General features: G+C 44.9%; 1 protein-coding gene across 1 annotated transcript in view; it reads left to right on the forward strand.

The window, feature by feature from the left end:
- The first annotated feature begins 9,321 nt into the window (after positions 1–9,321).
- The window catches only part of LOC144141282 (uncharacterized), a 58,793-nt gene continuing 41,069 nt past the window's right edge, over positions 9,322–27,045 (forward strand). The window contains exons 1-3 of the mRNA XM_077672859.1: positions 9,322–9,479; positions 10,891–10,925; positions 12,083–12,169. Coding sequence (XP_077528985.1) covers positions 9,413–9,479; positions 10,891–10,925; positions 12,083–12,169 — 189 coding nt within the window. The 5' untranslated portion in view covers positions 9,322–9,412. The remainder of the gene's footprint in view (positions 9,480–10,890; positions 10,926–12,082; positions 12,170–27,045) is intronic.

A 27,045-nucleotide genomic window follows, 5' to 3' on the forward strand; every position in this document is an offset into this window, starting at 1 on the left:
TCAAGAAGTTGCAAAATGTGGCAGTAGTTCTTGAATTATCTTGATGAGAGGAAAGTAAAACCGGGTTTTGATATGCAAAGCGGAATTGTGTTTACACCAGATCAGACTACCATCGGTGTTTTTTAAAGAACAAGTTGCATGTTTGGTGAGATTGAAAATACTTTCTACATCAATGCTCAGTAAGAAGCCGGGTAAGAAGCACAGCATCTCTGAACACCAACAAATAGGATTCCGTCACTAAGGCAGCAGCAAGCCCATACGACTGTAAAATGCTGTGGAATTTTGATTCTTATAACCAATCTGGATAAAAAAAATGAAGCTACAAGCAGGGTGCCTGCGCTGTTGATTCCAATTAGACACCAAAGTGTCCTGCTCAATGCATCCAAGTTTACAATATATGCATTGTAATGGGATTAGGATTTCATGATCCAGGGTAACACCAAACATAGATGAAATAAAACAGTCAGAACAGTTATACTCAACTCCACGGGAAAGCCGTAATGAATGAGCAGAGCGATGCCGGTGTTGGAGCGATGACGACTGGATTAAAGTGGAGTGTAGTATTGGAATCAACTCGGCGCGATCTTGTTCTGTAGATATTGGTTTTCAGAAACAGGTACCAGCAAATTATAGGATTAACTGCTTAATAAACAGGGCGCAGATAAGAGCGCCAATAGTGTGGTTGCTGGCCCGTTGAAATTTCTGGCTCACAGACGTTACTTGCTCACGCTTTGTTAGAGTACCCTCCTCGTGTCGCGTAGCGATTTCCTCACAACCAGAAACTGAGCGCTTTTGGGCGGGTGGATTGCGCAGCTCTATGTACCCCGGCACCTCTTCTCCCTTTCCTCCTCGCTTTCTCGTAACACTTTTTTATTCCTGTGGTGGTGTTTGTACGTAGGTGTAGCGCGTACATTTGTGCTCAAAACCTGGAGTAGTATTCTAGATAGCTTGCGTTTGAGCGAAGCTTGGGCTAAAACGAGCTGTGGTGATAATAGGAAGCTAATGATAATATTTCCAGGTGGTGTTGCAACTCTTTAACGTGCGATTCATCTTATTTGCTGATAATTGAGGTGACGTAAGTTGTCCAGGTCAAGGCACTGCAAGGTAGCGCCACTAGGGTGTCGCTCATTTTTTAGTGCGTTCACTCGTTCCACGGCTGCACTAATGGCTACTGGGGGGAAGCACATCTGGCTACTTTACTTTCTTTCACTTTCATTTTATTATTCTGCATTTCACCACAAGTTTTTTTTTTTATTTCAGCCGTTCAGATAAGTTTTTTTTTTACATTTTGTGTCCTAAAAAACAGTTTCCGCCCATTTCTGCCATCGGTGGCAGCACATGCAATCACGGGACTAAGCCCGAGTAGCCACAAAGAAAGCGGGTAATGGAAGTGGGTGGCATTGAAAATTATTTCTGCTCGGTATTGCGCTTTTAAAAACATCCGTCCTTTTTTTTATTGATACGAAATTTCGTCGGGGCACCTACGTCTGCTTACGTGTTTTGAAAGCGAAAGCCTGACGATATTGTTGCATGTGAGACTCTGGAGGGGACCTCTGCGGCCATTAACTCTGGCGGGCCTGCGTATTCCTGTCGCGTCTGCGCATTCCCGTAGCGTCAGAAATACCTTAGGAGTGTATCCAAGGCCGAACAGAAGCACGTGAGTTAAGCGCTGGACACATGCACGATTTGTACACGCGATTTGCATGCGACTGAGCGTTAGGACTTTCGCCACGAATAGTCGCACGCGTGAATTTGAGACACATGACCCGATGCGCGCATACGATGAGTCGTTGGCGTCGCTCCGCCCACTGTTTTTGCTCCATGGTCAACTACGACGATCGCTAAGCTGAAAGTGTAGATTCCGCGCATTTGTTCGCAAGAAATGAATAAAGCAGGCAATCGTGAAGCGTTTTCTGCCTTCGGAAACAGTCCGCGCACACGCCGGCAGCGCCTGCCAGCTCGGCACACTCAGCGGCTCGAGCCGGCGCAGACCACGGTAGCAACCGCTTGTCGCTGCTCTTCTGAATCAATCTGATCATTAAAATGAAGTTCCACGTGCGAGAAAGTAGGTGTTAGTGTGGTGAAAAATTGTGCTAGGGATTGTTGTCAGGGCTTATTTTAAAAGCGGCGATCAGATATCTGCCGCGATGCAAGCCTACGCTGACCGGTCGCCGCGGCGTGCGTTGCGCCGAACGGCCGAGAGATGGCAATACCTGCGCGGAAGCATCGAAACAGGCCACGCAGAGGTCTTGGTCACCGATCGCTCAAACGGCAGGTATAGCTTAAATAACGTCCCACACGCGAGAAAGGGGATGATAGTGTGGTGAAAAGTTATGTTACGGATTGTCATTCGCAGCTGCACAGATAGCGGCGATCAAATATCCGCCAGGATGCTAAGCCTAAACTTCCCATCATCCGAGCCGGCCGGAGCGCCCGAGCAACGCAAGCAGGTTGCGGGCTCAGCGGGCTCTCAGTGGCTGTGGCCTCACGACGATCTCAACGATGGCACGACTGCATCTGGCTTGCCAGTCGTACGTCGTGAGCCTCCTCCGGCCACCGATCGACGCCAAAACGGGTCCTAAAGAACAATCGTAACGATTAGTCGCATGCGAATCGCGTGCACTAGTCGTACATGTGTCCAGCGCTTTAGACCGTCGGCTGTGTGTCCGGTCGGTAAAATAGGAACCCGTTAGCGCTCCGGCGGAAACAGGGGAACAGCGGGTCGCGGCTTCAGAGGAGACCGAAGGCCAGCTTCTCGCAACCACGCGGCCGCGGCGGTGCGAGTGACTCGAGGCCTCCGGAGGAGAGAGAAACGGGGAGTCGTCTTTGAGCAGCGGTAGAGAACGGCTGTCCACGGAACGCTCGTTCGGACGACGGAAGGCCTGGGGCCTCCTTCGTTAGGATATTGCAAGAATAAACGTCCCTCTGATCGTCACAGGTCCGCAGTCTGCCCTACCTCGCAACATTAGGTATTAGCAAGTTCTTTACTGTTATATTGTATTAGCACATTTTTGTTGCTTTTCTTTTTTTTGTATTTTTGTATTCGAGTTGATTCGTTCCTGCTATGACGCGTTTTTAAATGCGGAGCATTTCTTAGGCTCGCCTGGTCCTCCGTCGTTGATGGCGGCACCGTGCACACGCTGACTGCGCATGCGCAACTCTCCCTTTTACACCCACAGATCAACGATAATGCACTATATAAACAAAATACTTAGCGGCCCCCGGTTTCGATCCCACGACTCGCTTGCCGCAACGGGAGGTACGCGGTGTTCTTCCCACTACGCTACACATCCGGGACAGGAGCAAGTGCTACTAACGTGACTTAAGTCATTGACTCATTCAAACTACGTCAAGAAGCTACTGATACAACGAAGGCACGCGAAGCTGAACGTCAACGAAAATGACGAACTGAAAACTTCACAGGGGGATGCTGAATTTCCCGTGGGAAAGCTGTGGCCCGAAGCGCCACGCGCCTTGCAGCTCAACCAGCCCCGTCCGCAGCGCCTCTGATGCTGATTGTGCAGGATGCTCCTAGGGATTGGCCAACCAAAGAATCCATCACGAGATAGGTTCGCGTTCAACCACCGTCGTCATCTTCCCGTAGGGGAACCGCCGAAGAAGAAGAAGAACGAGAAGACAAAGCTGCGAAGAGAAGGGCGTGTACATTTCTCTCAGCCGGTGCACCAATGTCAACAACCTTTACCTCACCAAAGCTGACGGAGACTACCGATTCTACCACACAGACAACATCGACAAGAACATGATGGACGAGTTTCGGCGCCTCGAGAACCACCGCCTACTCACCGTAACACAACAGCACTTGCGTGCCTTTGCCACCGGTGTGGACCCGGACGCGGAATTCCCTCTGGTGCTAGTAAAAACCAGATCACTCAACATAACGGCAACACAATGAAACCACACGGAACCGCCACGATGCTTCGCATCTTCATCAGGGTTCCCCACAGGAAGATGGTGTATTTTTTTCAACATCTTTTTATTTGTTCGCCTTAGGGCGTGAACACTTAATTTGAATTTGTATCTACACCGTGCACGCATAGCGCCGTGAGCCATGTGCGGCTTCCGTCAAGAGGAGGAAACAATTGACCACTTCATGTTGCCTTGCCCACGGTTGTCCTCCCTCCGAAATTGTTACCTGGAGGTTCCCCTCCGGCTCCTGGGTGTCCCTTGTCAGTGCCTAATTTATTGTCAATCGGGCCAGTCGGGTTTGGTTGGTGCAACGAGGTTGTTTGTCGCGCTCTTCACCCTTTTATTGCTGAATCGGGTTGCTTAAATTGTTAATCGACCGCATCAACCATTTCAATCGTTCATGGAAATACCTGTACGTACAGTAGTATGGATTTTTTTTGGTTCCTAAATTGTTTATGTCACAAACTCGAGCGTACAATGTCCAAAAGTACCGTATAGATTTTTCATATTACTGTGCAGGGCCTAATTTTTGTTACAGTCATCCGATTCATACAGTTCGGTTCTATTCGCTGCGACAAAACACTGGAACTCTCTCGAACAAAGCAGCCGTAACGCTGACCACTCGTCGGCTCGCCGGAAATAAAATACCAAAATAAAAGCTCCGCCGCTCACATTTCACGGAAGCTTCGAGTTCTTTCAAGGGGGCGAGCGTAGCTTTTCTAGTGCTAAGGCGCGCCAATGATTCCAGAAGGGGGAAATAGTGAAGTTGTGAGCTCGACGGTGGCTGGCGCGTTGTGTGTTGGGCCCTCTCTCTCCGCCCCGGTGCAATTATAAAAAGAGAATCCCCGCCGAAGCAAATTAGCTACGTTTGGACCTTGTGATGCGACAACGGCTTCCGCCCGTGTGTGCACCACCATCGGCGACCCGCGCCCTGGAGGTCTCCAACGTTTTCTCGGGTCTCGAATCACCGTGATCGTCTCAGACTGCCTGGCCTATGACGAAGCTACGCTTTACAGGTAGCCGAATCGCCTGCGACAGCGGTGCATCGTACGGCCCGGTCGGTTTATATTGTGGGACTCTGTCTCTCTTATCCATCGAACTGTCTTTCATTTTAGTTACTTCGTATACCTCGTATTGTTGAGGAACAACGGTAATGTAGCTTCATTCGTAGCCACTGGAAAAGTTGTTTCTGGTACTGGCATGGCTTACTGGACATGCGGTATTGGTATCTCCAAAGGTTTCGCATAATCGCTATAGAGTGAAGAGCTGCCATTGCACATCAGATAATGGCGAACCAATAATAAGGGATAATAACCCCCGCCTAGCGCAATCAAATATTCACTCAAAACTACATACCTAAACCGCGCAAAATTACCAGAACAACGTCTACAAGAGTTAATAATGTGTAATATTGGTACAAGGCATTCCCATTGCCGCAAAAAAAAGTTCTACAAATAAACGCACTGCACTGTTACGAAACACCCTATAAAACATCCAAAACAGAGAAAATGTAGAGTACCCCTAAGCATAAATAATTTTATGACGAATCAAATCCCTAAATTGCACAACTATTTACGTCGAGCGGAACTAAATCATAAGTGCCGTTCATTGGGAAGCTCGTAAAGCTGTAAATCGTGTTTCGAAAGCTTCAGTAGTAACGGCTTTTTTGTTTCTGGTCTTAAAAAACATGCAAAAAAACATTTGTGTAGTGCTGAGATGTACATACAATACTCCTTAGCTGAATAGGCCTTCGTCGTTACGATAAAATAAATGAAAAAGAACCCTGTCCTCACTGTCTTTTTACTTTTTGATTTGTAATATCGCATTCCTTTTACGGCATAAGAGTTTCGAACTTCCCAAAATTTTTTACGTCTCCCGACGTATTGTCTCTGGATAAGTTAAAATATTAAAGATGAGTTTGCTCGCCATTGAGAAGATAGAAGTGTGTGACCCGAACCTGTTTTAACAAGTGACGATAGCACAATACACATATTTTCTGCTTGAAGACTAACTTTGCTGGATGTTTTGACAACTAACGCAATGAGCAAAATGTTCAGTTTTTACAAAAGAAATATGAGCCTGATAATTTTTTTCTTCTGAAAATTTGTCAAGAATGCCAAAAGCCGAGAAATTTTTTGCCTAAATATTGCAAAACCCATTATATTTACACCAAAATCAAATGAGGATACTTCTTAATGGAAGGGGCGTTTTGAAATCTTAAATCTTTTTGCAAGAAGCCGTGACTATGGTCGCAGAGCTCCTCAGCCTTAGCTTATCTTTCTGATAGGTAATCTATCATCTGGTGACAGTTTGCACACGCACTTTTCGGCAAGGAAACGAATGTTCTAGACAAGTACCAACCCAATATTTAACCCTCGCGTTAAAGTAAGCAGGTTTATTTACACAAAACAATTTTATTTGTTGAGTACAAAAATAAATAGTGCTTATCAACACAAGTGCGCTTGTGTGTGGGTGTTTGGTAGTTTTAACAGCACTACAGAAAAGTAAACATTGAAAGCCTGTCCTTCCTTCCTTTCCAATATAGGAATATTAACATACTACTACTTTTCTATTCCCAACGGTGAGGAAGCGCCTTTAAAAAATATTTATCCCTAAACAACTGGTTTGGAGACGTTTAAAATATGGTCAGGTTCATGGGCTGTCGCTACAGCGGCTACGAAAAGGTGCACAAAAAAAACTGGGAAAACGTTTTTCATAAAATCAATCTTATTGACTCAGTAACAACTATTAGGCTGCGATAATCGAGGTGCAGCGTGATAACAAAATTACGCACACGATCCAAATGTTACTACCTGCAATATTACTTGCTGCGAGAGTTAAATGCTGATGCAGAAATGTTGTTGCGAAGCTGCGCAGTTTTCGCCGCTTTGCTTCCTTCCCCTCGAAAGTCGAAGTAACGGAGATTTGTGTTTCTGCTGTGATTGTGCATTCTGCTTGGGCAGTGAAGGTGTTCTGCTCGCAAACGGCATGAGATATCAACATCCGGCTGAATTCTGCGGGCGATTATTGTTTACAGCAGAAGCCCTGGCTTAGCAAGCTGGCAAGTAGGCAGCGGGAGTTATACGCTGTTCGCTGATTTGTGCACATTTCGAGAGTAATCGATGGTCAGATTACTTTTATGGTATGTATAGTACGTCTTGGTGTGCGAGAGAGTCCTTGCGACCGTATCGCTGCTCCCGGCAGCATCGGTTCGTCGCATGCAGCCAGCCGCTGAAGTTATCGTTGTATCCGACTCTACGACGACAACCTCGACGTCAGCTTACAATTCACTAATTAGCGAAGAGAAGAAAACCATGACTAAGGTTGCGAGAAAGTGAGTTGTCTCTCTTGTTGGATACGTTATTCTGGCTTCCTCTGGAGTAATTACATGCACACTCTGGTTCCTTTTCGCCTCAGCCCAGGGGGTTTCTCGAGCGCAGACCACGTAGCAGACCATTAAGGTTTATGACTTACAACAGGCTTCGGCGAGAACGAAGACTTGGGCAAAGGGCGCGTGATGTTACCTACGAACGTTGGAGGGGGTGGAGCGGGGCGGGTCATTGTAACGAATTTGAGTTAGGGCCAAAATACCCTGCTTGACGATTACGTTTCTTGAGGTGTTCAGAGCATGGTTAGAAGTAAACGTGTGCCCGACCCCGCAAAACCAACAAGCAGTTTTGCGCTGCATTTCCTTTTTTTCCCTGTGGTCGCCTCCTATGGAGATCCAAGAACGCGCTGTCCTTACAGTATTCAAAAAGATTGCTCCGTAAACTATCATTTGCGCTTTCCCGAAAGTGCAATGGTCTTAATCTCTTTTGCGGAATTATTGCAGTTAGTGAATGAGACCTGACTACCAAGAAGACTGAAAACAGGCACGTTTTTTCGAGCGACGACATCCTGATGATTGTTACAAGGTCTGGCTTGTTGCAGTTACTGCAACACTAGTTACTGCGATATGGCAGATTTTCTCAGTGTGGTTTGTATGTACGTCACTAATATAGAACGTAACTAACAGGTTTTTTGAAGCAGGATATTTGCGTATCTTCTGCTTGCAAATAAAACAATAACATTGGTATGCAGAGCACTGCCTGCTCCTAAGAAAAACAAACATTGCAGCCAAAGTATATAAACCGAGACGTTAGTTTTCTCTGCAAGGTAGAAATACTTCGATACAAGACTATTTTTATGTGGTGCGACCATTTAAAAGAAAACACCCAATGGTGACATCGCAGTATACATAGTTTTATATGTTCGTACTTTATTCATTAAAAAGATATTTTTTCTTTGCACGTCTAGCCAGCAAAACATAAATTCTCCTCTCTGTTTACAGACACTAATATGCGGGCACAATACCAAGTGAAGATGCACATATATAAGCTCTGTCCTGATCTTGGCACAAAATTGCATTCGACAAAGCTGGAGTTCGAAGTTTTAAGACTCAACCAGAACACTTGTTGCGTAAGCATGTTCAAAAGATATTGCTCACATCTCAGACGACTGTTTATGGCACATGCTGAAGACTGCGCAGAATATAACAAAACCGTGTTCATGCCGAGCTTAATACCGAAGAAAGCCTTAGAAACCTTAAAGTCTACACGATATCAATATTTTTTGATCAGCGTTACTACAAGCATAAGGACAATTTACTTATCTAGCCAAAGTTATTACTTCGAAGAGAAATTTTGACGATAACTGATTTTTCTGCCAACATCATATTTAATCAGCTATGTGAATGCAGTGTCCTTGAAAGCCTGTATTTTGCTGGGTTGCTACTAATGAAGTTGAAATGTATCCTGTATTACCCTAAAAAATCAATCTGTGTAGACATCACTCTGACCAAATAAATGAGCAATTGTTTGGAAAAGACGATAATAAGCATTTACTCGCCAGCCGAAGCTGGTGGACCAGCCCAAGTTGTGATACTAAGCGCATTCCGAGATTTTCGCAGTAATGGTGTTTGAGCTTTTTTTTTTCAGTAAGCAAATCTGCCCAGATCTGGTTCTAGTTCAAATCCTCGTTTCCGCAGCCGGCCCGTTATTGACCAAAATGCCCCGTTGTGGCAAGTGCTGGCCTTATTAATATTTGGGTTCAACAGCAAACAAAGTTCTTTTTGGACTTGACCTTCGCCATTTTGTTAAAATTTGTAATGTTTTTTTTTTACAACCTGCTGCCGACAACCACGGGGGGGACATCTGGCCGCACATTTTCGCGGAAGAGCCCATTGTCCACTTCCCTTCCCCAAAACCAGTGAGACAAAAAATAGAAACAAACACTTTATTTGAAACGGCTTTTGACAGAACAATAAAGGTAGAAGTGAACAGGGGAAATCTGTGGTAGTCCTTGTGCTGTTGTTCCTTGGACTGTTGTTCTATGTGTACTTTCATGTAGCTCTGAAAGCTTTGAATCAAGGTTGAAGCCGGCGGTAAAACGGGTGTTTGTTTTTAGTGGCGATGACTTACTATTAGAAGCTTCAAACGGACGTACCATGCTTATCGCTCACATTATGAATACCAAAATTCCTTACTTCGTGATTTTCTTTGTGGCATTTGCTGGTGAGTTTTCTACCCGGTAATACTGGCTTTTTAATGCAAAACAAAATTCATAAACATGGTTTTCAAGAGTGGTATCATGATCCAAATATTTACATCATTTCTGTAGAAGGTTTTCAATCACAGAGTATCTGCCGAATTTTTCGTAATGTTTATTGCTATTGAGCGAAATATCAGCGCTGGTGTAATCACAATTACCTTAATAATACTTGAGCATATTACCTTGCTTTATTTAGGGCGTTTTGTGGATAAAACAAGCCTTACATTTTTGCTGTGCATGGAAGAGCGAACTGTTTGTTTTTTTTTTGTTCAAACAACGAAAAGTTTTCCGTAAAACGCACAATGAGTTAACCCATCTTCTTGGCAGGTAAATAAAAAGAAAACAAGTTTACGAGCCTGAACCAACTGTCGCAATTTTGACCAGTGCAGACGAACCTAATGTATTTGAGAGCCTGTGTTTGAACTGCTGCTGTAGCTTTTGTGAAAGAGGTGAAAAGCGAAAACGCCCATCAGCTGATATTCCGCCACAAATAACTATCTCCAATATGCAGAAACATGACGTGTATACGGAAAAATGGGAACGAGAAATTTGTACCTTTCCTGACACGCCGCAGGAATAAAAACAGGGATAGCAGGCCGGGCCTCACAATTGTAGATAGGCAATAATGGTAAACAATTCTGACACCGGTTTTATACTTTTACCACCACCACAAACGCCAAAATATCGTTTCTTGGACATTCATATTCACCGTTCTTACGATAAACCTACAGAATACAAATGATGCCTTATTTCGCGCTTTTAATAATAAAGGAACACGTTAATTTTGCCAATAATTTCTATGATGAAAAATAATTCGTTCGAATATTTTTTCGGAGAGATTATCTGCCCTGGTTATGTCTTGCTGTGTAACTCTCCGCATGCACTCCGTATTCCCATTTTTCTACGTATAACACACGTTCCACTTGGGCAAGGGGTCAAATTTTATTCCGCGCCCCGCAATAAGGCACACCTCATAGCCTAGGTGTGGCTTTGTCACACAAAACCCACATGTAATCAAAACATGTGTTTGTGACCAGCCGATCAAAGGAGTTTTTAGTAAGCGCTAATAATTTCTTTTAGAATGTTTGATTCCCACGCGCAATGCAATCAAAAACTTATTTAGTTATCGTATAGATATTCTCATTCTGCTAATATTGCTCCAATTCCCGCAGAAAATTAGTATATGTGTGAGTAAACAGTTTTATTCCAGAATGCCATTTACGTGGCGAACGGAAGCTTAGTGTCCTCTGGCAAAATAAATTACAGAAAAACGTATTCATACTCGCCGCTAGCTGCTTCACGTTCAGCTACTCCAGGTTCTGGGGTAGACCACGGTATACCTCTAAGCATCATTCTAAAATATTTATATTTCAGGTTCAGATGAGCGATGCGATTACGGGCACCACAAAGTAAGTTGTTTTGTATAATCAAAGTAGAGTAAAAGGCTCTTGCGAAGCAGTGTTCGTAATTCTTCAGCACATTTTACTCCCCAAATAAAAATGAAGTGCTTTCAAATGAAATCCATAGGTGTAACGGCATTTTTGTGATTCTAGCAGTTTTACGCGTTCCAGAAATTTGAGATGGCAATACCTGCATGCTAATGAAAGGTAACAAATCACGTAGTCTTTATGCCGCGAAATTAGGGTGCTGAACACATAATGATAAAAATGTGGGGACAAGCTAATGTAAACAGACCACAGAAATGGGAAAAGAACGGGCTTTTGTCCGTGTATCTTTTCTTGTGTTTTGTTTACTTGTGCTAATACCATGTTTAAATAACGTAATACCCAATTCAACCCAATACGAAGTATTTTAGAATAAAAGATGGTTAAATCAGACTTCTGGATTTTTCGTATAAACATCATTTTTTGGTTATACCACAATTTGGCTTCAAAACAGCCATAAAAATGCTCACTATAACTTCATTATTCTTTGCCATATTTACATTACTAAGCTCTCAAACGTTTGGTGCATATTTACTACGTTGCATCGACGAATTTCAGATCCCCTAATGGAAGGGGTTGCTTTGAATGTGAAAATTTGCTTAGTGTACGTTATCATGTCTGGAAAACAATGCTTATGACCATTCAATAAAATGTTACACGCCTGTACACCTTAAAATCCGCGGTTCATTCTTTCCTATTTAATACTACAAATTGAAATTAGATTCACAATCCGTATTTTTATTTGCATAAACTCACGGATAACTGGTGCGTAGGACCAACACCTTGGTCATCTTACTTCGAATTTGTGACTAATTGCCACCTAATTTCTAAGTATATAACAATGGCGGGTAAGAGGATTGCAGTACGGTTATGTGGAAACCTTTTTACATTGCTTATTACAAAAAAAATGTGTCTGTACATACCTTCCAGAACGTGTCAGTATGCTCGTTTTCTTGTTAGTATAAGAAGCCTATTTTTTAGAAATAAACATACGATTCTTGATGAGAGGTAATTTACACTTAATTGTTTTGATAACGATGTCGTACATATAGATTGATAAAGTGTAAAGAATTGGTCTAAATATTGATGTAAATCCAGATATTCACTCTTTTGTGTTTCAGAAAGGGTATGCGACATCCTGCCGAAATGAATGTCCGAGGCATCATCCAAATAGGCCTCCTAAGGTCAAAGATAATACACCTTCCCTTGTAAGTTTTGTTACTATAATACATTTTAGGGCAAAATTCAATTTGAAAAACGTGCCCCCTCAGCGCCATCAGAAATGTAACAGACAACACTTCGGCATCTCAAAATGTCGCCGCCAGTAACCAGTCTAGGTTTTGCACTTTCATCTTACGTAAATTTCCTGGTTACATCAACCAGATATTCTGGTTAAAATATAGTTACGAGGAGTTGGTACAAAAAAGAAACTCGCCATTCCAGTGTGTATTACCTGGAGTTGTATACATGCCGTAAATTTATAATAATAATAGGAGTTTCATTTAGGTTGCTCAAGTCTGAAATGGCAATAGTAGATTCTTTTCATTCTTAGTAAAAAGAATGTTAGAGAAGCAAAATTAAACTTTACCTCAATGCACAAGTTGTATCGAAATGAAAGGTGTCTTTCAAATATTGTTATGGTGGAGAGACCCCTGATGCAAACACTTAGAGGGACGTATAAAAAATAAATCACGTAGAAAATGTTCTTGATCGAACCACACCTAAATGTTTTGACACAGTCATTGTAACCACTGGAACCTCAATACGCGGATAAAAAATTTTGGCTGTCTTAATAAATCTTTTTCTGTTAAGCACAAAACAAACAACCATGTTTGCAATACGTGTTTACCGTCTCTCGCCGCAAGGGCACAAATTCCTCCAGAGTGTCGATGCTGAAGGAAAGCAGTTTCACAGTTCAATTTGATATAAGTGCTCTCGCATCTAAATCTCTCACCAAGCCGATAGGTACTCTACGTACCATCACGTTGTGTTATAGATAATTTTCTACAAGGATATTTTAAATAATACACTACAGAAAAAATGGTAGAAACAAGAAATGATTCGCAATTAAGCGTGTCATGAAAACTAATTTCCTAATGTGGAATGTAGAGACTGTTAAAACAATTATATATTTATTTATTCGTTGATCTTCTTTTTTATTTATTTGTTTATTTATTTGTTAGTTATTCACAACACATTAAGGTCCTCACGAGATGGTATGAGTGGTGCTTTATTAACAAAGCCCACAGGTATTCAAATGCGTCATTTGTCTTTGTGGCAATGACAACACGTAGGAGTTTTTATGGTTAGTAATAAGCGTAGAAGGCAAGCTTGGCCACAATACATTCCTTGTCAGCAATCGCTAAATTGTGAAAATGCTGGGTACCTAAAATTTCAATTTCCAGCTCTCATATTCCATCAGGATCGCAACCAAAATTATGTCTCATTCGGACACCTTGAACTATTCATGTTGCTAATTTTTTCCACCGTTACATTTTCCTTAATATTGTCATTTTTATACCTTGGTCTTAATTTCTCTATACTTTCTCCCGTATACTACGTGGATCATTCTATTAAGCGAAGTAATCCACCGGTAGGTCATTTTTCGCTCTAAATGTCACACCCAACCGAAATTCGTAAGCCTCAGTTAACCTTGAACAGACTCAACGTTAGTTTACTGATATTTATATCTTTCATTACCCAGATGCGTTTCGGTGACATTCTTATTTCGACTGCCCTTCTGACCAACTAAGCTTCTTTTCAACGTACCTGATGACACCCCAAGCTTCTGCATCATATTGTTACACAAAAGCCAACCTAAATGCTGGTGTATTTGCACAAACCACAGAACCCTTCACCGACCACATCTCGAAATAGCTGATCAGGTTCCGTTTCTCACCTACTTCCCCATTTTCGTTATGCCGCGACGGACACGATGACCAATATATTCATCCTGACGAGCATATTCAAGCATATTATCCCTAAGAACATCACTGCTTACCTGGCATATATTTTCGGCTTTATTCGAAACATGATGGCTTCAGAACTGGTTTATCGACCATTACCCAACTAGATGAAATAACTTCTGACATACTGAGTACCCTCAATGCAAATGTCGAAACCGACGCTACGCTTTACATTTGTCAAAGAATGTCTCCTACATGTTTTATGTGTACTCTAGTGTTTCACAGGGCACTTTGCCTGGGCGTCTTTTTCTTTTAGAATATAATAATATTTACCTCGGTGTTGAACCCCATATTGTCATTAGGCAATTCGCGGACGACTGCTTGGTAGACACAACTGTCAGCACCTCAGATGACCGAACTAAATAAAAAAGATGCATTGCACTGAATCGAGACATGGTGTACAAAGTGGGGATTAAGTATAAGCACAAGTAAGGCAGTTTCTGTTACTTCCAGCAACAAAAAAGACGACTCGATTTTGTTTACTTTTAAATATTTATACCATCAACAGAACTCAAAATGCAAATAGGTAGGTGTCACACTTACCAGTAACCTCACTTGGGAAATGCACAGTGAAAGCGTCTGTCGGCGCGCACTACAGAAATGAACATTTTTGGAAAGTTCCGTATTACCCCTTTTGCTGTTGAATTAAATAGTAAAAAAACACTAGTACAACCACAGCTTGAGTACGCAGATAATATTTAGAGCACTTGTTAACAATACTTGGGCAGTAAACATGAGACAACGCAAAATCTAGTTTTTCCTTTCATTTATTCTGTTTATTTGCGTCACTATAGTGTAACTAGATGAGGTAATAGGGCAAACCTTCAAACACTCGAGCAGCGTAGGGAAATATCTAGCTTAAAATTTCGTTACCAGCGTCACTACGGAATCTTCAAATCGTCCACAAAATACTGCGTCCAAGAGAATTTCATACGTTTAGCGAGAACCTATCACAATATTATTTTAGGGCCACCTAGCAGTCATATGTTCTCCTGTGCACTCTCTTTGTTTCGTTATGTATTTTCTTACTGAATACAGTACGTCCTCTCTGTTTCCATGAAAACGTTTTACTGGAACACCTCAACAAACATTGAACTCCGTTTCGTTAGATGCGTTTTCTCAACGTAATATAAAATCAGTTTTGTTGAAGGGTTGTGTTTAAAATTGGAATGCATTATGATTGCATTTTCTTTTTAGCAACAGTTTGTGGATACTGGCTATTTAGGACTTTCACTTATGTGTTGTTTCGGTGTTAAAATTACCCAACAAATATTGATATTTTGCCGAGTTTTACGTTATATTTGTGGGGGTGCATTTTTTGTGTTTACTCCTGGACGGACCCGAGAAGAGCCTGAAGTACTTGTAAAAAAAATACCCAACCGGTGACTACGAAGAATCAGGAGATCTGGTGGAGAAGTGGTGGGGCTTGAGGTGGTTGACGTGGACGACAGCAGTTGGAGGTGCATTTGGAAAAATAGAAGAGATAGGAAAGCTAATTTCATCAATAATGTGAGTTGCCGCGGTCAGTAAGATAACGCGGTAAGAGCTGGTGTGCGCGTGGGAATATTCTCAGAAAGGCCCACAGGACGAGCGAGGACAATAGCAAGGCAAGAGTATTTACACCAAAAATACAGACTAAAAATTTAAAAAATTACACCATCTTTCCTTAGGGGAACCCTGAGTAGTATGCGAGGCAGGCATGGGGTGATTCAAGTGCCCGTTAGTTTTCAGTTCGTCGTTTTGGTGAGGTTAAGGTACGTAGCTACCGTTATAGTTACCGTTTGGTTTCCATGAAAACTACCACACTTTTCACTTACCGGAACTACGAAATGGAAAATTGCGTTGACTCCATGGCTGTTTCGCATACGACCCAGGGTTCCCCTGTTGTGAGTTTGTCTAGGCATTATCACCACCCTGTTCAGCATAGGTGACGTCAAGCTGTGGTTGGCGTTATGAGTTGATTATGAACACCTTTTATGGTCTGTGATATGTAAAGTGAAGGGCTGTTATAGTGTATGAACCATAAAGTGGCTAAATATGAGGTCGATGCACGCTCCCCGGATGGTTGTGGGCTGCTTGTCATCACGGCCCGCCGAGACTCGCAGACGCACGCCGCTGCCGACGACTATAAAACGTCGAAGGCCCGTGAAGCGTGCTCGTCTCGTACCGTTCCAGGAAGACACCAGCAACACTGTCGCTCCAGGAGAACTTAAAGGGAAAGCGTGCTCGTCTCGTGCCGGCCCAGGAAAACACTGGCACCACTGTCGCTCCAGGGCCATGGAAGGGTAAGACAGCACCGGGCCTTCAGCAAGTCGAGCAGTCGCCGTGGGGTGTGGACGGTGCAACAACGACAACGACAAGGGAGGGACATAGCCCCGACCATTACAAGCTTCGCATCTAAAAACGACGTCATGGTGCTGGAGTTTATAACTAGCCTTTTGTATCCTTTTTTAACCAGACAGTGAGGAGCGGGCTATCTGACGTGCATGGTCAGCAAGCTATAGAGCCTCGCTTGCGTACTCATTCGGTGAAGTAAGAGATGACGACATGGTGTCCACTGACAAGGTTGGATCACGTCTGCGCAGGGTGAAAAAAGCGAAAAGTAAGTGTGGTCTTCATGAGATAAAAAATCTGCGGAGGATACATTGCCAAAGCGCTGTCCCAATCGTGTGGTTGACCGACAACTACAAGAGGATGTCTGTGAGCGTCCGGTTGAGGTTTTAAGTGAGACGAATTGTTTGGGAGTAGTTTGCAGTTTTTAGCTTCTTATGAACAGAGTAGAAGGGAGTCTCGGTTACAACTTAAATAAAACGTAGCGGCGTCTGTCCGGGAGTAGTGGTCGAGGAGAACCGTGGAAGAAACTTATGTCGTGTAGGATAATATCTGCAAACTCAGTGCCTCGGTTCGGTAAAACTGCAGGTGTAATATTATACCATGTAGCACAATGCGTGGCAGCAGCTATCCTCTGATACAAAATAAGAAAAAGGAGCAAGAAGGACAATTTTTCCGAAGAAAAAAAAACATTCAGGAGGTACATGAAGCGCCTGGAGAATACGAGCTAGGGCTGTGATCGGCTGTTTCTATTGCTGGCGGCGTCACAGGAATTGACGTAACGTAATAGAAAAACCACCGTCTCCGACCTTAAGTGCACGTAATCCCACGAAACCAGCGGCGGGCACGTCCCGGACTTCATCGAGCACCATAAAACGCAGATATTCGGGAACCAGAAGAAATTATTGGTGCGCCATAGCACGCTACTGTGAAAAACGTAGGCGTGGAGAAAAGTATCTGCGGTTGGAAATTTTTTCTGATTTTTAATCTCGTACAGTGAAGCGTTTCGGCGCTGTTCAGGGCCTACGCTAAGTAAGTCAGAAATGACTAGGACACAAAAGTCAGTCAACTCCACCAAGGTCGCGTGGGTAGACCGTATTTCGAGATAAGCATTAGGCATCTTGATGCAAACCACTCGAATTATGGGTGCTTTATGAGGGATAATCGTGGACCCCTAAAGCCCACCTATCCAGCCTACCCATGGGCATTCTTAGGGAAGAAATCCCACAGTGTGGGGATATGTGATGACTGAGAAAAGGAGGCCATATAGCTGTGGACAAAACTTTGGTATTGCGTAAAGTAGCGCAGTTAACTAGCGCTCAGGGATGGAAGACTTGCTTATGATGTGCGTTGCAGGCCCTCGCGTAAGGAATAACGGTATCAGATCCGGATTAACGTTGAGCCAGGACAGCACCTTTACCGTGCCCATCACCTCCTATACGTGCTTAGGTTAGTGCGGAAGGTTCAAAGAGGACTAGAACGGGTGAGGAGGTAAGCAACGCATTTAGCGTATTGAAGGTGTCGACCCGGTAAGGGCCCACCAAAACAAGGGCATCTTCGCGAACCGGTCCTTGAATGGGCACACGATGTCTGAAAAGTTTTAGGTAAACCGGAGCAAGTGGGCGATAAAGCTGCGCACGTACTCGGCCTATCGATGCATAGGAACGTTGTTTATCCCACAAACGTTAGAAGGATTAGGTTAAAATCAAGGAGAACTCAGGAGGTAACCAAGGACTTAGATTTGCAGTGACCAAAGGGACAATAAATTTTCTAATGCGTTGTTTATGATAACAAGTCGAAAAGTTCAAAAGGCTGACCTATCTTGTTTGTCAGAGAAAGGAAACAAAGCAAATGTCAAGCGCAAAAAGAAGGCGACAACACCACAGCCGTGACTAAAATATTGATGTTTTGCCTTCTTCCTTTTGTCGCGTCGTACATGACGTGTTAGAATCTACTCCGTTCGTCGGAAACTAGCCGACGCTTTCATATCTGCCTTGTTTACTTTGACGATATTTTCCTGTCTACGCGTGGCATCGATGAACGCCTTGTTATACTTAAGGCAAAGCAAAACATATTTCAATCATCACAGTCAAAGTGAAAATAAAGACATTGCAATTAATGCGTGACGAGTCCATTTTTTCCCAATCTTCCTGTACTGCGAAGCTCTCCTGCCAACTTCACGACAGACGCCAGGTGTGGCGACACTTTCAACACCGAAGGAGGGTAAATGTGTCCGCAGATTGCTGTGTCTAACCACGCTGGCACCGGTTTTCGCTAGAACGAATGACACATATATTATCCCCGCATGTGCCTTGAAGAAGCAAATCGATGTTACTCCTGAGAAAAAGCTCTAGATGCAGCGTTTTCGAGCCATTGTTTACCTTGTACACGCGGGAGTGGTATGGCTGTTTCTTCATCGTTCCTCCACAAGTGAACTACTGCTGAAGCAATTACTAAACCAGTCCTGGCCTTACAAAACAGATATAAAAACAGTGCGGCTGGCTTGCAGTGTTGCAAGATATTTAAAAAAGGTGACCGCTTGTCACCTCAACCGCTTGTCACGTATTTAAAAAAGGTGACCGCTTGTCACCTCAAAATTATCGTCCTATTTCTATAACATCTTCATGCTGCAAGCTAATCGAACATATAATAGCAAACCAACTCTTCAACTTTTTAAGTGAACATTCAATCCTATCTGATAAACAACATGGCTTTAGAAAGGGATATTCCACAGTTACGCAATTAGTTACAGTTATTCACACTTTTGCCTTAAACTTTGATAACAGTGGACAAATTGATGCAATATTTCTAGATTTCAGTAAAGCCTTCGATAGGGTTCCACATGATAAACTAATAATAAAACTTCAACGCATTGGCCTTCCATCCGTTTTGTTTAATTGGATCGCGGACTTCTTGAGTAACCGGGAACAATATGTTTCTATAAATGATCACCAATCAGCATCTCTTCATGTTACATCTGGTGTACCCCAAGGAAGTGTCTTGGGTCCAATACTGTTCCTTGTCTACATCAATGACATCGTCAATAATATTGATTCTAGTGTGCAGATTAGACTGTTTGCTGACGACTGTGTTCTATTCAGGGAAATTAACTGTCCTGGTGATCAAACCGAACTTGATAACAACCTTGCAAATATTTCAAAATGGTGTAGTATGTGGGGAATGATGCTAAATACTAATAAATGTGTCTATATGCAGCTTACCCGTAAGGAACGTCCATTAAAGCATGCATACAAATTAGAAAGTGATTTTTTAAAAGAGGTAACAAGCTACAAATACTTAGGACTAACGATTACTAACACCCTCTCTTGGAACTTGCACATTGAAAACGTATGTGCAGCCGCTCTTCGTAAACTTGGTTTCTTAAGGCATAAACTGCGTAATTCTCCCTCAGAAGTAAAACTGATGTGCTATTTATCATATATAGGGCCTAAACTAGAATATGCCAGTGTCGTATGGGACCCGCACACGAAGGTTAATATTAATAAAGTTGAACGTATACAAAGGAAGGCAATTCGATTTATCTACTCCAAATACTCACGAACTGATTCCCCAACCCAGCTAATGTTTGATAACGGCATCCACACGCTTGAATCACGCAGGCGTGATTTGCGACTTGATTTTCTTTTTTTGTTGCTGAACCGAAAACTGTCAGTAGACCCATTCCCGTACTTATCTTTTCTTCCAACCAGGCCAACTCGGCACTTCCATTCTAACTTACTAACCCCGTTTTTTGCCAGAACTGATACGTTTATGTATTCCTTTTTCCCACGGACCGTGTCTGACTGGAACACGTTAAGTGAACCGTATTCTGCGCACATTCCTTAGAGTAATCGCATGTCTTGTTGCCCTTGAGTTGTTATTTTTCTTGTACTTGTATATCTACCAAATGCCCGTCCTGCTTGGACCTACTGTGGTCTGCAGTATGTATGAAATAAATAAATAAATAAATAAATAAACTCAGAAAAGCGCCGAGCTCTCTTCAGGCGTTCTTTTGACGATCATCAGAACTTTGGTACGACGGGCATGCTACGCCAACGTTTGAAGCATTAGTCGTAAGTAGGTTGTAAAGCCTAACCTTGAACCCTTGTTGCTTCTTGCTGGGAGGAAAAAAAACAGCTCTAAAAGACTGCTGTTAGTCATGACAGGACTGTCACGTACCTTTGTTGAACGGGTATGCCCTCGAAGATGTTGTCCTAAAGGCCAATTGTCAGCAGTATAGTGTATGACAAGAAATAACAATCTCGCCTCAACAGGACCACTTTTTGGATGGCCCAAGTCAATGAATATCTCATACAATAACACGAGCTGTACAGGAGTAAGGGAACTCAATGTGTCAGTTCAAATTGTAGCAGAAAGCTTTTGTAATGACCGAATTTACGCCCTGTGGTTTCCGATCCTACAGACCCCCGTATGACAACCTACAACTAGCCGGAATAAGTAATGTTTCTTCCATATAAATGCTTGTGCTTGCAACGGGGTGGGATGGCTTGGAAAGAGGCGGAAAGTATTCTTAGTTTCCTTCCACTAAGATGAAAAAGTTCAACGTAGAAAATTTTCTTTAAAAGACTACTTTTTTATCGAAGTAATAAAATATCGGTGACGACGGTCTTTAATGGTGCATATGTAGGTTCTTAGGTTGAAGACTGCAAACACAATGACGGAAATACCTTCCTCATCCTTTCATCATTTACTCAATATGGGCCTAAAATCTTTTCGTGCACGACACTCCATTTTGCACACACCAGTACCCGCACTCATAACTCCTACGGAGAGTTTGTGTGTCAACGTCCGTGCTTTTATCGTTTGATGTTTCACGTGGTTCAAAAACATTCGGTTTGTCTGCGTACCTAACGTTTCCTAGCACCTGAATTTCGAGTTTAGAGCGCCTCACTTTGGGCTCCTGAAGCTTGTAGAACAAAAGCGTTCTTAGGGAGTACGCCAAGAAATGCGCGCACAAAGGCGGGAACTCACGAAGCTGGAAATAACTTCCTGTGTGTTGACATCAAGACGTACCATTGTTGACTTAGTGTCATTAACTATGACGGCAGAGTTCCAATCCAATGAAGATCAACTGAAAAAGGCAATTAAAAAATTCGTAACACGTATCGTTGCGTATGGCCGTAATGCTGAAAATAAAGTACCTTGATGTATCTACATATCTAAGTAGCTTTATAATTCTACTTGCGTTTATTCTGTTAGAACATCCTCTCAGTTATAAATTTCCTGAAAAAAGTAGACCTTGCAGTGGTCACCAGGACTGTAAAAATGCTTAACTATTTATTACACCATTGTGAAAAGATGAGTTCATTGTTTCACCCAGGAAAGTGGCGAGGAGGTCGTGGTTGTCTTACTGATTTGGTTTTATTGAGAGTGTTAGGGCACAAACATTTTAAAATAGTTCAAAAATGCATTTGCAACCCCCTTCAGGCGGCTTGGAAAACGTCCACACATATCGGGCTCTAAATAGGGGAGTATATGGCCATTCTAGAGCGGCACAAACGCGCAACGTTATTACTTTGTTTCAAATTTGCATCATAGGCAAGTAGCTGCATTCGTCGTTCCCTAAAATATTTTTTTTGTCTCGCCTGAATGAATGATTCCTTTAAAGAAAAGATTTCATACCTACAAATCTTCATTTTAAATGAGCCAAACAGTTCTGCTTGGCATACCAACCCACAGGAAACGGCAATTGTGGGGAAGTGCAACCTAACAACCGATAACATGTAAATCGATACACATGCTGGCTTTTTCCCACAGCGCCATCAGGACAGCTAGATAGACGAAGACAACGACGAGGACCACAAAAAAAGTGTCTGGCGCATATTTACCACTGGCTGTCTCAATGGGGCCTCGTAAAAATTGTCATTCGAATGATGGCCATCTTCCTGGATGGTACCCGTCATCTGTCCTGGCGCAAATTTAGGGAATTCTTCTTAAAGGTCTACCTTTTCTACCCCTATTGCGGTTTCCCCAAATTGTTCCTTTGAAGCAAATCAAAAATTTGTATGCGGATGTTCAAGTGGGCAATATATTATTTAAACTAGTTTAGTGTCTGCTTGTGTGTAAGTGAAAGTGATAAAAGGTTCCCCTAAACAAATTGTAGTGTTTAACAGCGAACCTATACACTTACACCATCTATTGATGACTTCGTCAAGTAGGTCATTAGGAGACAAAAGTAGGCAGAATACGGTTTGCGTCATACCAACTGTTGCAAACTCTTATAGCTGCAATTTCATTCTAGATATTGAAGTTCATTTGCGGGTAGAATAGTTTTGTTGAACTAGGATAAGTACAGAAATGAAAATAAAATCTAGTGCGAGTACAAGTGGTTCTTGAGAACGTTGGTTTCAGAAATCGGCTGCAACTCTAGAATAATAGATGCTTCAATTGAAAACGTGTGAACTTCATTTCTCAAAATGCTGCATAAAGATGGCAAGCTGTATGTTAGTATATAATTCTGAGTACGATGAGTCGCAGTTCTGTTATATATTACGTATTTTTAGCTATTGGCACATTTTAGCAAGAGATAGGGCCAGTTTTTATAAGAGTGCCCTCTTTTTCGTGACCCTTCGAATATGCTCTGCATTGTGCACAAAATATTTGCATTATATTGCTTTCTCATTAACAGAGGGGTGAGTTAGCTTACAAGCTGTATTGGCTCCGCAAGCGTTGTCATCCCGTATGACCGCCGAGCGCTATGCGTATAGTCAATTTTACATATTTTAGAGAGTAATGACACGAAATTTCTAAGCTGAGATGAATACGTAAAAAGCTTCTTTGGTGTTTGGTGTCACCGCCTAGAAAGTTTCCGCTGCACCTATTGACTCCAACGTGTTTCAATAGAATTTCCAACTTCATACGGATAATAAAGTGCCGAAAGAATATTCTTTCTCTAGAAACGGCCCGGCTGTTGTTTTCTGCTTGCTGACACCGCCGCGAAACCCCGCACGCTTCTCGCAGCGTGGCCGGCTGCGGCGCTCGAGCGACCGCTCGACACTGGCATCCGCACGGCGCGTTCAGTGCCGCATGTGGCACCGTCCATCAAAGTGTCGACGTCAGGACTCCCGTCACGTAGTCAAAGCTCTGGCTAATATTGGCTCGTCTAGTTCTGGCTTGTGTATCCCATCACTGCTCTGGGATATAGTGGTCCTGCCCAAACGCGTATTACCCCGGCCTAACGGGACGCGCCCCCTTGCTATATCCCGTGCGCCCTGTCCGGCAGTGTGGCGACGAGAACCACGACGTCAAGAGCGCCATCTTGTAATGGCGACCTCCCCGCAGTTTGTGTCGTGGAAGCTACAGCAAAACAAATAAACGAGGCTGCAAGTAATTATGTACTCTGCGGTCCGCAGCTTAAGGATCCATTTTATGATTACTGGGTTGGTAGACACACATTGAACCGGCTAAAATGGTGCAGTAGTGGTGGTGGCAAAACGTTCATTGAGCTTAAAGGGAAGGGGTATAAGAGCGTGGTTAGCCTCCTAAGTCCAGGAGGCCTCTTGTCCTGGCTGCCTCCAGTGCGCGCCGCACCAGGGCGACCTGGCACACTGGTGCGGAGATGGTCAGCTCGGACTCCCACTGCTCAGGGGAACGCGAGGGGTGGGGATGTGGGTTTTGGGGGCAGGAGAAGACGAGGTGGTAGGTGTTGAGAGGGATGTGACAATGTGGGCAGTCGGGTGGAAAGAGAGGAGGGGAAATGTGAGACAGAATGATGTTGTTAAAGTAGGTTTCGGTCTGTAGTCGGCGGAGGATGTAGGCCTGTTGGGCCGTGAGGGAAGGGTGGGGGGCGGGTATCGCCGTCGGGAGTTAGTGTGGTGGGAGAGAATGGAGCTGTACGTGGGGTCGAGAGGTGTCAGGGCAGCTGGGTCGGGGGTGGGGGAGGTATTTGGTCGAGGCTAGGGGAGGGAAGTGCCCGGGTAATGAGTGCGCAGGCTGCGGCGCGGGCCGCCTCATTCCCTGCCAGGCCAGAGTGGCCAGGGTTCCAGCCAATGGAGAGGTCAATGTCTTCAGGGGGGCGTTGAAGGAGGTGAATTGCTGCTGGCGGGGCGAGGCCGGCTTGGTAAAGGCGGCAGGCTTGCTGCGAGTCGGTTATTATGTTCAGGTAGGGTTGGTGGCAGTGGGTCAGGGCAGCGTGGGCGATGGCGAGGGACTCGGCGGTGAGCGTGGGGATGTGCCGGTAGTAGGCCGCGGTGGGGATTCGGCCCTCGTGTTGAGGACCGCGATGGTGGTGCTGCGGCGGGTTGAGGACTGCGCTGTGCTGGTATAGCGGGTGTTGGGATCGGAGCCGTAGCGTTTTTCGAGGAATCGGACGCGGGCGTTGTGGCGGCCTTGGTTATAGATGGGGTGCATATGCTTGGGGACGGGAGGGACGTGGATGCGTTGACGAATGGAGAGGGGAATACGTTGCGGCGCGGGTGGGGTGGCGGGGCCGTGCGTCCGATGACCTAAAGTACCCGTCGACCAACCGGTGTGAGGGAGAGTCCGTGCAGGTGGGAAGTGCGTTGGGCTTCCAAGATTTCTTTGAGGGTATTCTGGAGGCCAAGCTGGAGGAGGCGTGTGTTGGAAGTGTATGTCGATGAGCCCTAAGGCTGCTTTGTAGGTCTTTCGGATCAGAGCGTCCAGCTTGTTAGCTTCCTGTGTCTTGAGGTTGACGTAAAGGCAGCTGTATGTAAGGTGACTGGTGAGGAGTGCTTGAACGAGTTTGCAGGTGTCGGATTCTTTGAGGCCGTAGGTGGAGCCGCGGATGCGCCGAATGAGGTACGTAAGTTGGGTGATTGTTTTGTGGAGCTGTGGGGAAGAATTGCGCCGGAGCCGTCGTATTGAAAAGGAACGCTGAGTACCCGAAGGATGGTGAATTGGGGAATGGGAGAGCCGTGGATGGTCACTTGTGGGTCCGGGGTGGGCTGTGGGGGGCGGCCGCGGGTGCGGGCTCGGAGAACGAGGAGGCAGACTTGCTTGGTTCGACCGTTAGGCGTCTGGGGTCGGGGTAGGCGACCGTGGTGTCGATGGCTTGCTGGAGGGCGTCTTGTTGCGCGCCGCTGGAGCCACTGGTAGTCCATATAGTGAGGTCATCGGCATAAAGCGCATGGTGGATACTGGGGATGGCATTCAGGAGACTGGGGGTGGAGCAGAGCGATGTAAAAAGTAATGGGGAAATAACGGAGCCTTGCGGTGTGCCTTTGGCCGGGGTGTTGAAGGTAGGGGATTGGAGAGGGCCAATCCGGAGGGTGGCAATGCGGTCGCGCAGGAACGCAGAGACGAATTGGTAGACGCGGTGGCCGCAACCGGTATTATTGAAGCTATCGAGGATGGCTTGGTGCGTAACGTTGTCGAAGGCCCCTTTGGCATCGAGGGTGAGGAGTGTTTTGGGGGTGTCATGGCTGAGGTGGTAGAGGAGCTGCTCTTTTCTATGTATTAGGACGTTTTGGGTGGAGAGATGTTGGCGGAAACCGAGCATGGTAAGGGGGTAGAGGTTACGGTCTTCAAAGTAGGTGGAGAGGCACTGGTGAACTAGCTGTTCATAGATCTTGCCGAGGCAGGAGGTGAGGGCGATGGGTCGGAGGGTGGTGGCGGAGACTGGTTTGTTGCGCTTGGGGATAAGGATGATGTCTGAGTGGTGCCACTGTGAGGCGTACGTGCCACCTTTCCAGTTGCTGTTGTAATAGCTGAGGAGGTCTTCAAGAGTGTCGCCCGGGAGGTTGCCGACAGTTCTATGGGTAAATCGGTCTCTGCCCGGGGTGGTGTTGTGGGTGAGGCGGGCACGAATGGCGTGGAGTTCGGTCATGGTGAAGGGGAGGTCCATCTCGGCGCTGGGGGGTCCGTTGTATTGAAGGTTCGGGGCAGGGGGATGAGTGACCGGTTCACCAAAGAGATGCTGCCTGATGGTGCGGAGAAGCTCGCGAGGGGGTTGCAAATGGTTGCGGATGAGTTGATGGATGCGGTGCATTGCTTGACGTTGAGTGGAGTGGTTCTCCAGGAGGAAGCGGAGGAGGTTCCAGGTCTTACGGGTGTGAAGGGTACCTTGCAGGCGGGTGCAGAAATCCCGTCAGTTTTGGTTGTGAAGCTGGCTGGAGTACGTTTGGATCTGTAGGTTCAGGTGGGCTATACGTTTTCTGAGGGTGGGATTGTGGCGCTGGCGCTTCCATCTTTTAGAAAGGCCCGACGGGCATCCCACATGCGGAGGAGGTGTGGATCAGCCGCCGGCGTGGCGTCTGTGAGGGCTATAGATTGAGTGAGGGCGCAAACCCTCTGTTCTAGGGCTTGTGCCCAGTCGTCCAGGTTGTCGCCAATAGGTGGTAAGGAGGTGGGATCCTTGCGAAATTTGGGCCAGTTCGTGAGGCGTGCGGTGCCTCTTTGGAGGGGTTTATGAACGAAGGGTACGCGGAGAGTGATGAGGTAGTGATCCCTGCGGAATTTTTCGTCAAGCCGGTGCCACTGGGCTGTAGGGCAGTGTCTGGTATAGGTGAGCTCAGGTAACGTATCACGGCTAACGCTATTGCCGGTTCTTGTCGGGACGGTTAGGTCGTTTTTGAGGACGAGGTGATGATTTTGGCGGGCCCGGAGCAGGCCGGTACCCTTCTTCGAGGCGTAGCGGTAGCCCCAAGTCAAGTGAGGGGCACTGAAGTCACCAAGGACAAGAAGGGGGTGGGATCCAGCTATCTGTATCGCTTCTTGAAAAAGGAGTTCTATGGTCTTGAGGTGGTCGTTTGGGGCGCTGTAGATGTTGAGGATTTATACGCTCGGAAGTGTGGTACGAGGATGGCCTT

This window comes from Haemaphysalis longicornis, unplaced genomic scaffold, assembly GCF_048455015.1.
Source record: "Haemaphysalis longicornis isolate Haplotype H1 unplaced genomic scaffold, Haemaphysalis longicornis Haplotype H1 scaffold_6, whole genome shotgun sequence".
Taxonomy (NCBI): Eukaryota; Metazoa; Arthropoda; class Arachnida; order Ixodida; family Ixodidae; genus Haemaphysalis; species Haemaphysalis longicornis.